Below are 18536 nucleotides of genomic sequence, written 5' to 3' on the forward strand. Positions count from 1 at the left end.
GCTTTGACTCATCTTCTCACAGCTGACTACCCGACTCTAGGAGTAGCTACTACAATTAGTGCATGTGCAGCATGGCATCTGGCACCACACTTTGCAAGATGATTGGAGTCCCATACCCCTCTGAACCACGACTTTTTGGTGTCCTCTAAGGGGCACAAGTCTTCAACTCAACAGACATGCGGCAGTATTACGGTGATGCGGAGATATCCAAATTGGATGGGTTCCCAATTTGAAAAGAGCAGATGTTATGAAATATGACCTACAAAAGCGATTAAAACGGGCTCCACTTTTCCCTGACTTTACTGTGGAGATGTAGTATAGGTGAGAACACTTTCTGGGGTTTCGGAAACAGCACTGTCGATTTCTGCATCTGTGGGAAATCCAGCAAAGTTAAAAGTCGAACACTGGACCTCGCCTTAAATCTTTACACATGTGAACACAGCAATATTTAATTAGAAGTCTAGAAGTCTTTCCTGTGGTGCAGAGGACAACACCCTTCATTGTTAGGTTTGTTGTACCGCCTCTACCCTGTGGTTCTGCTCAAAGGTGTTTGAAGATCACATAAGGAAGTAGAGTATTATCTTGGGAGCTGCACTGAGAGTTCGTATATTACAGTTTATTTATGTAAACATTTTTATATAGCACGATCTAGAAGCCAGGGACAGCACTTTACATAAGCTATACACAAACACGACAACCAAGGTGTCAAAGCAAGAAACATTAAATGATCTGGTAGAGACATTCTAGTTGCAGATTCCTTACCTTAGAGTTTCTCCCAGGCTTCAGTCTGGATCCTGAGATCTTTCTTTGAGCAGTACACTACGCGGTTATGCGATGTTGGTCAACTCAGTATCCATCATGGTCGTCGGATATGACGTTGTGGGGTGTACAGAGGTGCCACCCCGGCGCGCTGACGTCAGTTTCTTTTTATGAATTTCCACACCAGAAGTGTGGAGCCATGAGTGACACTGACTCTGGTGCACCAGAACCAGGGCCCTGAAAAGGAAGTCCTTGTCTCTAGAAATCAGTTCGCAAAGCGGAGAAGATGGGTGGGTCGCTAAGGAATCAGCAACTAGAATATGTCTCTACCAGATAATTTGTTACCGAAGGTAAGTAACTTGTTCATCTGATAGAGACTAATAGTTGCAGATTCCTTACCTTAGAACAGATACCCAAGCAATACAATCCCCGGAGGAGGGTCTCTCAACCAAGGTCATACTAGGAAGACCTGCAGAACCGAATGGGCAAACATATCCTTTTGGACCTGACTCTCCAGGCAGTAGTGTTTTATAAACGTGTGCAAGGACATCCACATTTGCTGCCTGCCAGATGTTCAGGACTGGAACTCTGCCTGCTAACGCAGTAGTTGCAGCTGTAACTCTGGTAAAATGAGCGTGTGAGCCCTCCGGGGGTTGCTTCTTAGCCAATGCGTACCACATTTTAATGCAGAGAACCACCCATCTATTGTGGATCGAGATGAAAGTTGGCTTTGAAGAAAGAGTCTTCAGCTCACTCACTCTGCGGGAAGAGGTGATGGCTTTGAGGAAGAGTTTTCAAAGTAAGCAGGCCAAGTGAGCAGTTATGAAGCAGTTGAAAGGGAGTCAACATTAGATATGTAAGAACTAAGTTCAAATCCCATTGGGGCATTATGAAGGGGGAGGGCGAAAAGAGATTGGTAAGGCCCTTAACAAATCGCCCAACAATGGGAGATTTAAATAGGGAGGGTTGGTCGGAGGAAAGCTGAGATGGTAAACAAATAACCCTGTAGGGTGCCCAGAGCTGGGCCCTGCAGGGCCAAATAAAGAACAAATATAAGAACCTCAGAAAGAGGGGAAGAGAGGGGATCAACATATTTGTTAGTACACCATGCCACAAACATTTTCCTACAACAGCGTATACCATTTTGGTGGAGGGGTGCCATGCTGTCAAGACAACATTACAGACTTCGGACGGAAGTTCAAAAGCTACTGCTGCCGCTCAATCTCCATGGACGAAGGTGGAGACTGAAGAGGTTTGGGTGGAGAACCGCCCCTGCTGCTGCGACAGAAGATCCTCCCAAAGGTGCAGTCTGATAGGAGGATCAATGGCAATATTCAAAAGCCTGGGATACCATATTTTTGCGCCCATTCCGGAGCCACAAGAATGAATTGGGACGGTCGTTCTTGATCTTCTTTAGAACTATGGGTAAAAGCGGTATTGGTGGAAAGGAGGCCTGAGTTCCACTCGACATGAAAAGCGTCACCAAGCGAGTGCGCATTGAAAACTCCAATGGCTAAAACAGTTGACACTGCCCGTTCTCTGAACAGACGAACAGATCTAACCAAGGCTCTCCACACTGCTGAAAGAGCCCTTGCACCATCTCCGAATGGAGACGCCATTCCTGATCGACCAGGCATTCCCAAGGTGGCCCAGCCTCTTTGATTCCCTCTCTGGAGGAGCAGAAGGGAATGCTCCAAAGGACGTTGAGGCTTGGATGACCAAGCTCTCGGGGGTGGGGTGCTGGGTCAGTAAAGCCGGCTTGTTATGTGCAGGCCTATGGCGCGGGTTACACTCCTATTAACAAGAGCCCCTGTGCTGGGCTTGGACCAGGTCCCCAGTAGGACATCCATGAGGGCTTCAATGAAGGGCAAAAAGGGGTTCTGATGTGGAAGTCCCAGGTTGAAGCACCTCACATCAGGAGACTGGTCCTGACAGCCACCAAAGCCAGCTCGAGGCCCAAGACCTCGGCCACTCTGTGCACCAACATGGAGTAGGATGCCCGCTCCTCAGATGCAAGGAAAGGGGAGAAAGCATGCCAGCATCATGGGAGGTATCAAGACCACTGACTTCACCCAGTTCCTGAGCCCAGTTCACAGGATCTTCAAGCTGGAATTCTAAAGGGTCCAGGGACCACTCCATAACCTCACTGAAATCGTACGCATAGGAATAAGGGTCAACCTCTGATCTAGAGAACAGAATCCCCACTGTAGTCTGAATCGGCATCTAGCGATGCCGCTCCGGTATCGAGTTGGAGTCGCGATGAGTATGGGATCGATGCCGCCTGTGGGCCCTGGCGACATCGGGAGCATCGATGCCACAACCGTCGCCGAGGAAGGTCTCAAGGGTACATCCAACGCCAGTCTGGATACAGAAGCGGATCCTTGGGTGCCCCTCAGAGCCGAGGCTGAAGCTGTTGGCGTGGAACCCGAAGGGGCCCCTTCTGACCCTGCAGGGCTGAAAGGCTCCCTGACAGGGTCGCCTGCCCAAAGATGAGGCTCATGACCTTGTAAAATTATTTTAGCTGGGCAGGGGTGGCTCTGGCACCCGGAAACTCGGGGGAGGCGCAGACCTGACCCAGAAACAGGCTCCAAAGACAGAGGCCTAGTGCAAGAACGCACCTTTTCCCGCGTTTGCTGACCGATAGGGAGAATTTGAAGAACGCCTGTGATGACTTCTTGTGCTTACTTGAGTGACTTGAAGTTTTGGAGTGGGATGAGGAGGAGTGGTGATAGCTCCGTGAGCGGTTTCAGGACCTTCCTCTCAACCAGGAGTGGTGGGGAGCCAGATGTCAGGCCGCGAGCAGCTTTAGGGACCGCTCTCTCAAAGCTTTTGAGTGAATGGCCCCACAGTGGGAGCACAACTCAAGTCGTGGTTGCGCTCCAAGCACCACAAACACATCAGGTGTGGATTCTCCACCGACATCATGCGGTGACAAGAAGCACAGGGCCTGATGCCGGTCTTACGGGGCGACATCTCGAGGCAGCAGGAGTAAAAAAAAACTCAACATAAAGTTGAAAAGCGAGTCAAAAAGCGTAAGAGTAGCTCACTGTAGATCTGCACGGAGGCTGGCGTGGAAAGAAAACAACTGACATCAGTGCGCCAGGGTGGCACCTATATATGGCCCGCAACATCATATCCAGCGACTACGATGCCAATGAAGGACACGGAGTCGACTGACACCACCCAACGGCATGCAAGGGTACTGCTTGAAGAAAAATCTCTGGATCCAGACTAATGTCTGGGGGAAATTCCAAGGTAAGGAATCTGAAACCAGAAGTCTATCATCAGACAAGGGAGATATTGTTGAAAGAAAAGGACTTTAAGTCATCTTTGGAATTATATGCGAGAGGAGTTAGTAGTAATGGTTTGTGGGAAGGCATTCCTTACACTTGCGGTAGTTTCCTTAGTGAAAGATTTGTTTCTGTTGGTTTTTTTGGGGAAAGCAAGAGTTTCTAGGCGTAGCCAGACTTTGCTACTGAGAGAGCAGGGTACCTCTGAGATAATTTGTGTCTCAGGTAGTTAGCAGTATGTGTAGCCTTGGGACTATGCAGGCTAACTTAAAAGTGCTACTAAACTTAATGGGGAGCCAGTTAAGTGTGGTCAGGATTGGGGTGATGTGTCCGGATCTACTGCAGCTGTACGGCTGAGAGCTGCCTTCTGTGGGTCGAGGTGACCTCCCTGAATGCCATTCAATAACAAGTTAGCATAATCAAGCTTAAGTAGGCCTAGAGATCGGACCACCATTTTGAAGTCATCTGCCACGATAACAGAATTGAGTCTCCTGAGGGATTTGATTTGGAATTGTGTACTCTTAGCTACAGCACTGATGTGGGCATTCAGATTTATGTGTTTGTCAAGACTAAAACCAAATAACTATGTATTTTCACAAGGAATGGTATGCAATCAAATAACATTTATGTATTCAGCAAGATATCGCAGATGACGCATGAAAGGAAGTTGGAAGCTGTACAGATCTGAAGGTTCCATCAGTCTGCTGACTGATACTTTTAGGGAGGGGCTAGTGGAAGTAGGACATGCAGGGTGAAAATAAACATAGCATCGACTTGTCTGTGATGTTGTCCCAAATGCTATTAAAAAAACAGCTTATTGGTTTTTTTCCTACAACTGCCTTTGGATGAATACATCTTATTACAATCTACGCAAGTCATGTTTCAGTATCCTCAAATCTACATACATTTCCCGATTGGCTAACAAACCCCTAACATCTTCCTGAGAAGCTTGCAGATTTCAAGGACCCTCATCTTCCTAACCCTTTGTTCTCAAAAATATATTAGGGGGGCATCCTTGACTTAATTGAAAAGATGTGGGGTTCTCAGTTTTGGGAGACATGTAAGGTGTCTCTTATCTTGTTCCAGGTATCAGAACCCCGCGATTCGTCTCCCATCAATATAGTGCTGTGATAGACTATTCAGGGCGATTGTGTCCAAGATTTTTCTTCTTCACATCCACTTAGGAAGGCAGGCTTTTGGGCTTCAAACATTTTGCAGTTATGATTTTGGCATATACCAAAAAATGAAAAAACAGCCTCCAACCCAGACCCAGTTAGAGTCACATCCTCTGTGTCTTACTCCGAAAATAACTGATGCTGGGCTTGCTGGGACTGGGAGTTCTACCATTTCCTTTACTGCTGCCAAACCTTCTTTCCACTATCCCCATTAGTGCGCCTTTCCATTTGTGTGTAGTGAATACCCAGTCCCCCCACACACCCACAAACAAGTTAATTTAATATTACAGAAACTTAATTTTCAGAAGCATCTGTGCAATCTCATACACCATGGCTGTGACTTGTAACTTGCATGCTTTAAGTGAGTGTTTGTAATATAAATAAAAACATACTTTTTCTCTAAACGATCTTACCTTTTGGTTTTGGCGGACAGCATCTATTAAACTGGAAAATGATGCCATCTGATCGGACAGTTTCCTTCTGGTAGCAGTTCAGAAGATCTTTAAGGCTCACAAAGCTTTTCTTGGCTCCACTTAAATTGTAATCCCCATTTTCATTTTTCGTGATTAAACAGTGCTTATACTCGAACACTCCATCACGCTTTAGAAATACACAGGGGAAAAATAACTGTAATTATTTAAACTGTTTAACAAACGTATTAACTTCATGTGTACGTAATAATCATACAACATAACAGGACAGCACTGTATGAGCAAGTCAGCTGACTGAACCCAAGCTTAGCAAAACAATTGGCTGTTGAATAAGGAATCAGATACTGAATTATGAGAAGCTGATAAACTCATGTTTCGTTGATTTTATTTTAAGAGATTAAGGAATGGTAACAATAAACCACTGTGGATCCATGGCCCTTGGAGAACTCACAGATGATTTTGTGATTAGCTACTGGCTAAGAGCCAACTGGAACAGATACAGCCAGGTCTTGATGGACTTCCTGGATTTTCTTATGATCGTCCGGCAGACCATTAAGTGCCAGATACCACACAATGTACACCAATTGTGAAGGATGTGCCAAACTGTGATCAGAAGTATCTAATTAACAAATAGGACAAACACAAATCTAAAAGCTGTTTCTAGTACTACTGGAAGGCAGCATTGATACATCCATGCAATACTCCAGCAGAAATATCCTTTAAGTCAAAAAACGTATTCACCAGAGTGATTTTGATCTCTGAATTATATTCTGCTTTTCTCCAGGGTTGTGAAATATCCGGCCAATTTAGTGGGACAGCAAGGTACATCTGCACTGCATAAACCAAATGGAAATTTCCAGCGTGTTCCCTGGCAAAAGCTCCACCCTAAACAAACAAGCTAACTTTCTCCGATTCAGTTACTTTTCCCATGTCCTGCACCAAAATGCAGAGAAATAAACAGACTGGAAATGATGTGGTGTGTCCACACAGTCCGGAACCACCAAGATTACTTGGGCCCGGTCGTTTTTGATCTTCTTGAGAACTCTGGACAGAAGTGGTATAGGCGGAAAGGCATAAAGGAAGCCAGAGTTCCACTCGAGACGAAAAGCGTCTACAAGCGAATGCTGCCTTGGAACCTACCACACGCAAAACAGATGACATTGCGCGTTCTCTGCGGAGGCAAACTGATTTAACCAAGGTTCTCTCCACTGCTGAAAGAGATCTTGCGCCGCCACCTCCAGATGGAGACACCATTTGTGATCCTCTATGCATTGACAGCTGAGTTCATCTGCTCTGGCGTTCAGAGAGCCTGCCAGATGTTGAACCACCACGGTGATGTTCTGATGTGCCAGCTATGTCCAGAGACGCAGCACTTCCTGACAAAGGGTCCAGACCCTACTCAGCCCTGTTTGTTGCAGTACCACATTGCGGTAGTGTTGTCCGTGACCACTTGCACTACCTTCCCTTTGAGAGAGAGAAGAAATGTTTTCAACGTAAGCCTGATCGCCTGCAGCTCCGGCAGATTCATATGGAGCCCAGACTCTGTCGGAGATCAGAGGCCTCTGATCTCCACCTCTCCAATGTGGCCGCCCCATCCCAGAAGTGACACATCCATCGATATGGATAACTCTGGTTGGGGAAGAGAGAGGGATCTGCCGCTGGTCTAATGCTGGTTCGAAAGCCACCATTGCAGGTCTTTCACAGTCCCCTCAGAGATCTGGACCATGTGGGAGAGAGTTCCCTGATGCAGCGCCGACAGGAACTTCAACTCCTACTGCATAGCCTGCATATGCCATCTGGCATGTGTCACTAGCAGGATGCAAGAGGCAATGAGGCCCAGCAGCATAAGAGTCAGTCTCACCGAAACCAAGATAGCGGCTGAAAGATTATAATTATAGCCTGAATATCTTGGACTCGATTTTTGGGAGGATAGGCCCGAAACTGCACTGTGTCCAGAACAGCTCCAATGAAAGGGAGTCAGGTGTGACTTTGGCACATTTACAGTGATCCCCAGCGTGCGCACGAAGTTCGCCGTAGCCTGAAGGTGGGAGACGACTTTCTGGGGTGAATCCGCCTTCAACAGCCAGTCATCGAGGTAGGGGAACACTGGAACCCCCAACCTGCGCAGATGAGCTGCAACCACCACCATCACTTTTGTGAACACCCGAGGGGTGCTGGTAAGGCCGAAGGGGAGCACGGTAAATTGAAAGTGCTCGTGACCTACCACGAATCATAGGTAACGTCTGTGGGCAGACAGGATGGGAATATGGAAATAAGCATCCTGCAAGTCCAACACTACCATCCAGGCCTCTGGGTCCACGGCAGACAGGACCTGAGCCAGGGTGAGCAATCTGAATTTCTCCTTCTTGAGGAAGAGATTGAGGGTCCGAAGGTCTAAAATGGGTTGTAAGCCTTTGTCTTTTTTGGGCACCAGAAAGTAGCTGGAATAACAACCACAACCTACTTCGGGCACCAGGACCCTCTCCATGGCTCCCTTGGCCAAGAGAGCTGCGACCTCCTGGCAGAGAAGTGCCAAATGATCCTCCGGAAGATGGCTGAATCATGGAGGCATGGCTGGTGGGGCAGACTCGAAGGGGAGGGAGTAGCCCCTTCGAACAATCTGCCAAACCCACCTGTCCGTAGTGATGGATTCTGAGTGGGGCAGGTGATGATGAATCCTGCCGCCAACTGGACCAGAGTGAAGGGACAGACTAGGAGGGTTTGGAGGCTGCAGCAGGGGAGGGGTGGACTTGGCAGACCTCTGGTTCCCTGTCCCACGAGCACGTGGAATTCCTCGTCCCTGGGTCTGACAGATTTAGTTGAAAACACCCATTTATGGTTCTTACAGAAGGTTCACCTGATCATTTAATGTCTGTCTTTTAGGTAACCAAAAAGAATCGTTATGAGGGAGTGAGGAAGTGATGCACATCACACATTGTACTGCAGCGCAATGCAACACACTGCTGCTCAGAGGAGCAAGCAGCAGCAGCCGCACCCACAGTTGTGGCTACACCAACAGCAGCATCAGCTCTTACACCGGGCCTCAGACACATCCTTTGGGGTAAGCTTGATGAGGGAGCACAAGCCTCAAGGCTCAGCCAGCCGTGGACTGCCAGGCAGACTGGATTGCCACAGAAACGGCTGGGTGTGCTTGTGACTCTTGGAGGAAAAGTGGCTGCTTTACTGCATCCTTGTTTACCTGTGCCTCCTACTCTTTCCTCCTCCTGACAAAAGTCTGGAGAACCAGCTCATGCAGAGGGCAGTGCATTGTTTGGACTGTGCATGAGGAAACTGCTGACCCTAAGGGATGTGACCCCAGGGCAGCTTGCGGAACACAGCTGGAGACCACCTCGCTTCCCAGTTGGCCTAGTCTTCCTGGGCAGTGAACCATTCCTTTTTGGGAGGGGGCATGCTCAATGAAAGAGGCAATAGGAGCCTCTTTTCCCTGTTATGTTAGGCCACTTGAGGACTCAAGTAGTGTTTCAACACACAACTCGGTGAACCCTAATGGGAATGAAAACAGTTTTTGACTGGGTTGCACTGTCTCCCTAGTCTGCACCTCAGCAGGATCTGATGCTTGAAGTCCAACAAAGGGAGACAAGTGCATCTGCTGCCACTTCACCTCTTATTTTTTTTTTTTTTTTTTTTTACAGAGGTGGGAGTCTCAACATTAAATTAATCAGCAACTTTACCAGACTGTTCCCGCTGGCTGTCTCTGGCCCTACCTTTAATAGTACTACCTTTAAGAATATTAGTATTACACATCTCAGGAGCAATGCTACATTTTTTAGTTGTTCTTGTTAAATTAAGCCTTCATTTACCCTTACTGTATGGTTGCTCTCATTCCTTAGAGACAAAGCACATTCCAACGGTACTACTCTTTGTTTTCATCACAAAATGGTTCAGAAATTTAGAAGGACTACTATTGCCATCTCCAGTCGACTCCAACTGAGGTCGGGATTCATTAGAACGGGGATAGCCTCTGCACAAGTAAAGGATGAATTTTCAGACGTAAGTTACAAACACAGGCAGAATGGCCTAAGACTTTAATGTCTTGAAGAATTTGCCTCAGAATCCAACAATAAACTCACCCTAAAGAGATTAACCAAGGAGAACCTTAAAAAACAAAATGAACAGCACAGGCAAGATCCTCCAGTACCCACTTCAGATCCAGAGCAAAACTTGTTGTAGCTTCACATTGCCATCAAAGAGATGGTTGCATCACTCCTTCCAGAGAATTCAACATTTTTATTCATGCAGCTTCACTGAGCTATCGTTCACCTCAGGTAAACTGCAACTTTTCTTTCTCCTCTCCAATATTAATAACTACAAAACCCAGTTGGAACACTCTGGAAACATGTCCCTCACCTAAGCACACCACAAGTGCATTGTTGAATCAAATCCAAATGCCTCCTGGGGTGGATGGAATATCTCCCTTCCTCATGCATAGGTCTGAACTCAAGAACACATATATGGTTGGCTTTCTTGTCAGCACCAAACAAGTCAGCAAAAGCTCTAAATGTTCAATCTACCAAACTGGAACTCCAGGTTCACTTACTTCAATCTATGGCAAACTCAGCCTCAGAGATTGAAAAAGGGATGACAAGCTAAACTAACCCTTTTAAAGGCCTCCTTGACAGAGGCATCGAAAAACAGAAATCTTGTCTTTTTACTCCTGTACTCGACAAACTCACCTCCTTTACAGTTCTCTTGAACACATTATAACAGATAAAATAAATCTTGAAGCAAACCTGAGCATTTTCTAATATGGAGCAATAACAATGCCTGCAACAACTATTAATATAGTACAGGTCCATAAGGAGGAAGATGATAGTTACATTCTCACCATAGGGTCACCATCTGAAACATACAATCAGGTTATTAAGAATCAAAGCTTTAAAGCTCAAATAGATAATACTGTCTTACTCCAAGTCTCTCAACTTTTTAACCAGAAGGCAAAAGAAAATACTGAGAAAGGCACTTAACAAGAATTCTTCCATGCCTAAATTAGAAAAAAAGCAACCAGTCACTCATGTGAACCCCATAATCTTTACCGGATATGCACAAGATCAAAACCATCACTTCACCTAAATGTTACCCAAACAAATGCAACACCAGGAGTCAAAAAGGTAGAAACAGTGACTGTTCAAGTAAATTCCAAAAATTAAAAAGACTGAAACCAAATATATGGGCAAGTAAAAATGGCAATCAATGTGTATTTTTACACACAAACAAACATAACCAGAATGATCTTTATTCAGTTTAAAAAAACATGAAAGAAAGCTCAATATAAAATTATCATTACAATATATCACAATATTTAATCCTACTAGTATGACATATCCATATAATATCTCAATCATAAAAGAAACATCATCTTCACTAGATAAAATATAAAAATGCCCATCTAAAAAAAAAATAGAAAAATCAAGTACGTTTAAAATTCTCTTGGACTCAACTGACCCAACTCGAGAATCAGGTCACTAAACTGCACTGTGCAAAAAATGCTAAAACTATGACCAGGGCTCGTGTTCATCACAGTCTACACTGAACCATCCCATTTTTGATTAGGTTTGCAGAAATGCCTTATACAGATGTAAACATGCAGCGTAATAAAGTTGTGCAGAATCACCAGCACACATCTGCATAAAATACTATTTCCAAACTAAACTCCTCATTGTCAAAGCTGCAGAAATTAACTTATAAATCGTGACACAGATATATTCAGTTTGTAAACTCTGCAAGCAAATCAGGGCCAGTCTACACCTCTAGATATTTACAAATCGTAACAGCTGGATAACATTTTGTTCCCTGGATGCATTATATAAGTTAGAGAAAAATGAAAAGTGCAGCATGGACTACACTGAGCACGAGCCACAAGGGCATGGTTTAAGGGAAGAATCAGAATAACTGGGGTATGAAACTAAAAAGTTGCCTATTTTAAACCTAAACCTCGTCAGATAAAATATTTGGGAGTGTTGGAGTGGAAACAAAAGATAGGGCTCCCACTGAGTCAGTATTTACTAATGGAAGATAACCAGACCCCCCTCTTTTTCCTATCACCAAACCTTCTATGCATCTTTTATTCAGGGCTAGGTAATCCTGTTTTAACTTATAGTTGGAGACACTTGAGATACTATGCAGCTTGCCAAAACATTCAGCTATCCCTAACATGCAAATTTCTCCTTAATATATTTCAGGCACGGGATGCTATGTGTGTGATCAAAAACAGACAACCACTTATTATTTCTTGATTAAGCAGGGTTTCTTGTTTAGTCCAAATTGAGTGCCATAGCATGGGCTGAGCTAATTTAATACAGTCTTCCCGACTCCATAAACCTGGCTCCGTGTGGCAGAGGAATATGGGAAGGCTGTTGGGTAAAGACAAGACATTGGGCCTGATTACAACTTTGGAGGAGGTGTTAATCCGTCCCAAATGTGACGGATATACCACCAGCCGTATTACGAGTTCCACAGGATATAATGGACTCGTAATACGGCTGGTGGTATATCCGTCACTTTTGGGACGGATTAACACCTTCCTCCAAAGTTGTAATCAGGCCCATTGTGTTTAACTTGTAAGTTTGAAGTGTCACAGAATCCCCAAACCTCAGCTCCATATGTCACAGTGGAGTGGCAGCGTGCTTCGTAAATACTGATCACTGCATCCATAGGTTTGGAGCTCAGCTTTCCAGCAAATCTAAAAATGGCATCAGTGGTTCTTTTAAACCAAGGTTTTCTGACCTTTATCAGATGTGACTATGTGCCTTTGTGATCAAATGGAATGCCTAGATAAGTGACGGTTGAGACATAAGAAGGTTTTTCACTGTCCATATAATGTGGTCTCAGGCTAGAACATATGTTACCTACTACCATCACATGTGATTTAGTAGAGCTTGTCCTTAGGCCCACTTCATCCATAGATAGTGCACATTTATTCAACATCCTGTGAAAACCCACACCAGCTTTTGAAATTAAGGTGCAACTCTCTGCATTAAGCAGAGTAGGGAGTGTCATAAGGCCCACCCTAGGTGTATCTGCTTCTCCAATATTCAATCAGGAGTCTAGATCATTAATGTATAAACAGAACAGGAAAGGTGCCAACACACAGCCTTGCCTCCAACCGTGCTTCATTTTAATGGGGGCGGTACATTACCCGTTTGTCCCATATCTTATACAGTTGATCACATCTTCATGCAGCTTGGCTAAAAAATGAACCAATGCACCATCCACACCGTTTTCGAGAATTTTCTGCCATAATTTCCCTCTGCTCAGCCAGTCAAAAGTTGAGGTGAGATCCATAAATGCTAAACGGAGACAGGCCTTTTTACCACCATACTAATTATAAGATGGAGGTTAAGACATTGGTCAATGATGCCAAAACCACCAGCTGACTCAGGGAGATCCTACTCATAACTTTACTTTTTGAATCGATTATAGGACAGTAGCATTGAGGGCCTGCTCTGCCACCCATCTTAAATATAGGAACCATAAAAGAATTTGACCATGATTTTGGAGGACCAGCCACAACAGCACAGCTCAATACACTTGTTAGTAGTGGTACAGACAGATCAAGATTATCATTAAAGAGGTCAACCGGCACTCCATCAGGGCCAGAAGTCTTATTTCTGGTGCTCTGTTCTTTTTGCACATCTAATCTCTTTTAAGGTGGGAGGTACTAGCTCCGACCCGTCCCAAAGAGTTCCATAGATCTAGATGGTAGAATGGTGACATCAATGGGTTATTGTGAGTGCCTCTGTAATAGGGGGCATTAACAGTTTTCCAAAAAAAGACAATGAGTGTTCCTTACACTGGCTTCATTCAGTTTTTCCCATGCTTCTAGCCCAATAGCAGCCTTCCTATGCATGACTGCTTGTTTATAATTACGTCAACAGGATCTCACCACCCCCATACCATGGCTTCTGCTTTAAAGCAGACATAAGATCAGTATGTGCCTTTGAGCACTTCCTATCAAACCACCTAAGTTGTCAGGATTTCAGTGACAGTGTGACAAGTTCCAGCTAAAGCCTACAGCACATAAATGAAGTCCAGTTCACTGCTCAAACAGACCATTACATGCTCCCTACTTCTCTCTACTAATTATTTCAACATAGTCTCTGAATCCACGAAGGCTCATTTTCATAGAATATCCTTGTTCCTTTAAAAAACTACAGGCATAGTGACAAGTGTGTCACACTGCTTCTCATTGCCCACATCAAAGGAGACAGCTAGGAGGTAACAGTTATGCAATATTGAAAAATCAGTAATCTAGGTCTCATGTTACTGAGAGAGCACAATAAAATCGATAAGACTACCTGTGCCTCTTCCCATATAACTGACATAACCAGTTACAGAGTGAGCTGCAAGATCACTGGCAAGAAAAGACAATAGTCAGAACAAAATAAAGGATATCGCCACATAAGCTGTGCTCAAAATGACAGTGATCGTCAGTGTCACACCCTATCACCCCACACACAAAGCACTTGGGAACGGGACACAACTTATAATTAAAATCTCCTCCCCAAATCACTCCATAATCCATATTTGGCACAGTGAAATCTTATTTACAAACTGCTCAAGGGAAGCAGCCATGTTTATGTTGCTGGAGTTATGTTAAAAATGAATAATAACAAACGCTTCCCTGGGTTTGTGCAAGAGAATGACAATTTGAGAATGGGAGGGGTGGGGGGGCTGTGGGAGAATCAAGATACATTTTATACATCCCCTTGTCCACAGTACTTGAAATCAGGATTAGCAAGCCGCCTCTATGATCCCCCCCCCCCTTAGAGGTTACTGCCAGGGTGTGAAAGGAAAGAAACCCATCTATATAGACTGCTTCACATGCCCGTCTGTTGTAGACAAACAATGTTAAAGTTCTTAATTGCTTCAATCAATTCAACGTTCTTCACCTCACTGGAGAGGCCAACCACATTCAAGACCATACAGTTAAAACGTATTTAGGTTTAGTATGTTGCACACAGGTATGTGTAATTGAACCGGAGTGGGCAGCCACAGCAGAATTATTTATTATTAACGGTCACTTGTGTCTGTTCAGCCACTAGGGAGACTGGGCTCTGCATCTCTTTAGCCAAGGCCTCAACCATCTTGCCAGTGCTGAAGCAAGGGCTTGAGGGAGTCATTACCATACACTCATTCTCAAACGTTGTCCACCCTTCAGTACTGTATTTAAGGTTCATACCTCCAGATCAACAATGGACCTGTAAGTACCCTATATTCAACCGTCAATACCCTTGCTCTAGGTGTGTCAAACGATTATATGTTGATATTACAAAAGGGCTTTGAGCAGAAACCTCACGGGTAAAAAAAAAAACAATTAACCCGTGCCAGTAAGTTTGTAGAAATAGCCCACTGGTACTGCCAAGATACGTCTATGAAAAGGATAAGCTAAAGTCAGCCTTTCCAGCAGAGTCATCTCAACATGTTTATTCTTGAAACTGATATACAGTTGCCCGGCTCCTCTCTGGGACTGCATCCTACCCAATGAACCTGTTGCACATTGTTTATATTACTGAATGGAGATTCACAATTATATAGCTTTGATGATTTGGTCAACCAATGTACAACTTTATTTTTTCACTGATAGTTATTCTCATTAGGGTTTAAGTCTGGGACATTTTTTAAGACTATACCCAGCAGTGTGGCTTAGGGCAGTAGCTGGAGGATCCTGCTAGTTACTCTCAGATCTAAACTGATTTGATTTTCTTGGCTGGCTCTATCTGGCTTGCATTGGCCCTTATCTACTGATATGTTGATCAACTTCCAGAGTGGTGCTTGCTGTTGGAGTTTCATTCTGCAATATGCTGAGGTTAGCAGGACCGAGGTATGTCTTGTTACTCCCATGTCCACTGTCTGAAACTGCGTTTATCCCTACATAGGATATACCAGCTTGCGGGGATCTTTGTATTTGTGAGAGGATGATATGGCTTGCACCCTTACCAGCTGCTTTATTGTTCCCTTAATCAGCTAAGATTTTCAATGAGGAGTTTTGAAAACAGCAAGCACTGGATCACAGATATTGGCCAGGGCTGCCTCAAGGATATTGATAAGTAGAGCACATGTGGATTCCTCTCTGTAGTGACCATTCCCTGTGATTGCTCATAGGGTCTGCAGTGGACTGTCATGTTTACAGCTTTACTAAAACTTGCAGGCTTTTTAGAGCATGTGACAGTTTGTATAACGTTACTCTTTTGACCCTCACGGGTGAGTAGTGCACGTTACCAATTCCTGATTGATTGACTCTATACTTTTGGGGGGGGGGGTCTCATGCATCCATTACGATCTATTAGGTATTAAAATCAATTGCAAGGTCTCCATTAACAATACACTAATTTAGGGGTTCAAAAATAATGTAATTTCTCAAATTGGAACAAGCTGTATGAGAGCCCACCATAGTACTCACAACCGGGCTCATTTACAAAACCTTTTTGGTAGCCCCCAGCCTCCTGTATACATATTCAATTTCACTGTTAATTGTTCCAATGGTATTCATGAGGATGGTCATAGTGCTGGGCTTTCCTTGGAGGACAGCATCACAGGCTTTCTTTTCCCCATCAGATCTTACCTTCAGTACAGCAATTAAAATGAAGACAGCTGGTAAAATGGTGGAGCCAAGAGGGGGGGCCCGGTCACAGACTGACACATGCGGGCCACGCTCTTGACCCAGAACTTTGTGCCAGTGCACTCCCGGGAACGTCCATTGCCTGCAGGAGCCCGGCACACTATTATGCGCTAACCTGGCAGTTGGAGCCCTCCTCTCTGGCTTGTACTGGCTGCCCTGATGCTGCACCACAGCGTAAACCGGTACGGTGTCTCGCACCTGCGGGAACCCTGCTCACTATTTTGTAATGGCCTAGTCGTTGGAACCCTCCATCTGTGCTGTACTGGCTGCTCGTGGCTGAAGTCCCTGATGTGGCCCTACGAGGAAAGCAGGTGTTGCGTCCCGCACCTGCAGTAGTGTCTGAAATATATATCAATGTGGACAAATGTTATGTTAATATCAAAAGAAGGTTAAAATACACACTTACACAAGGAGGGTGTTGCTAATAAAGGCCAGTCTCCCTGTAACAGTAGTTCTCAGAATAGTTTTTGGACTGTAAGATGCCCACCAGGCTTGCATGCTGCAACTGATAGACTTTTCTTTCTGTCTGGAGCCCTGCGCCTACCTTGGGATGCAGTTGGAGCTGCAGTAAAGGGACTCAGCCGTTACAGGTTGTACTTGCGTCCCAGCACTGTCCGGTTCCAACTGAACCAGGAGGTAAGGAGCCACTGCGAGTGGAAAGGGAGAAGAAGACCAGAGGCTGTCTGCTGACTGTGAAGTCCAAAATAATTTGTGAGCCAGGCCCACCTCTGAATGTGAAGAGGGGTCAGGCATGGTCAACACAGTCAACTGGTCATGAAAACCTTATTTTCTTATTTCTTGTTGCATGGTGCTGTTATCTGCCAGGTAGGTTACAATATGGCTTCTTTGGTAGCCGCCAACAGCTGTAGAAACTGATGAGTCTAGGCACTATGCAGTGATGTTGAAATTCAGTTTGGCATTTCTGGCAATTGCCAACAGTACTGCAGTTTGTTGACACTCTTTGTTGTGCTGCATCTCTCTTTGACAGGCTTGTCTGGCAGAAGTACAGCAGTGCCTATGTGAGAACGATGCACTGTGACCCATGTAGGTTACACCGCTCTTGTTGGAGCCCCGGGTAGCAGGTGGGGACTGAGGTGGGTTGAAGTCATGCACATTGGCTCGCGAGCCATGGAGTTTGGCTTGAGTCGTGTACAAACAAGTGGAACTTTGCTGGCTTAGGTTGGCATCTGGGGTCTGGGCGCAAAGCCGCAGTACTCGGTAGGCTGGAACACAGGGGGCCCTCAGGAGATGACACAGTCATGATGTACGCACATACCGGATGGCTCTGGACAGAGAAAGGAGCTGCAGTAGGTGCTGCGGAGTGGAGTTTGTATTTGATGCAGGACAAATGAACCTCCGTTGGGAGCAAAAGCACAGTAGCACAAAACACAATCTACTTGCCTACTGGAAAAAGGAACTTTTCTCTGCTGAACTTCCAACAATGGCCATGTCCCACAAGCCATCCTCCTACTACGAAAAAACAACAAAACTAATTTTATATACAGAAGTCGAGATAAGATTTTGATATTCTTAATCAACGGAACCCACTAAACCTCCTGTGGCACAGACAGCCCAAATCAATTAATATGTTCTCAATCTAATGCATTCCTCCACACTCACAGTACTGAATGAATCAACCAGAGTCACCTGGACCACAGCTGATGTGGCTACATACGTCTTTACAAAAGAGTACGTTTTAAAGAACTGTGGCAAAGATGTTAGTACATGTCCTGACTTCTTTCCAAAGATACTTCTTCCACCAAAACAATGTAAAAAATGCAATCAACATTTTTTAATCAGGCAGCACTGGTTGTTACAGTCATTAGGTGACAGCCCCTTCTTCCCCCCAATTTACCCTAGTCTTACAAAGCTAAATCGCCACTAACATTAACAATAAACTCTCAAATCAAAATCTGTGATTAGACTTACTAATATTCAAGGCCTGGATAATAGGCTGCTGGGCACTCTTTATTAAGAGCAACAACATGGAAAGTGGGACTGGCTACCAACTGCCCTGAACATCCCAAGGTACGCATGAATGAAGGATCTTACAAAACCTGCATGTTTGAACTAGTTCTGCTCTTTGAACATGGGTGTCCTCACTAAGTTACTTGAAGACAAAGCGGCAATTAGTTATCTGGCACCTCATGACTGTCTTTGCATCCAGAAAACATTGTGTGACTGGGATGGTGCCCTGCTCGGCTTTACAAGCCGAGTCCACTTTGTCTCAGGAGAGACTATA

General features: G+C 44.9%; 1 protein-coding gene across 2 annotated transcripts in view; it reads right to left on the minus strand.

Moving 5' to 3' along the window:
* The window catches only part of JAK2 (Janus kinase 2), an 882548-nt gene that overhangs the window by 196814 nt on the left and 667198 nt on the right, over window positions 1-18536 (minus strand). For both annotated transcript variants that reach the window (XM_069240320.1, XM_069240330.1), the window contains one exon: window positions 5638-5824. In XM_069240320.1, coding sequence (XP_069096421.1) covers window positions 5638-5824 — 187 coding nt within the window. The remainder of the gene's footprint in view (window positions 1-5637; window positions 5825-18536) is intronic.

This window comes from Pleurodeles waltl, chromosome 1_2 (assembly GCF_031143425.1).
Source record: "Pleurodeles waltl isolate 20211129_DDA chromosome 1_2, aPleWal1.hap1.20221129, whole genome shotgun sequence".
Lineage (NCBI taxonomy): Eukaryota > Metazoa > Chordata > Amphibia > Caudata > Salamandridae > Pleurodeles > Pleurodeles waltl.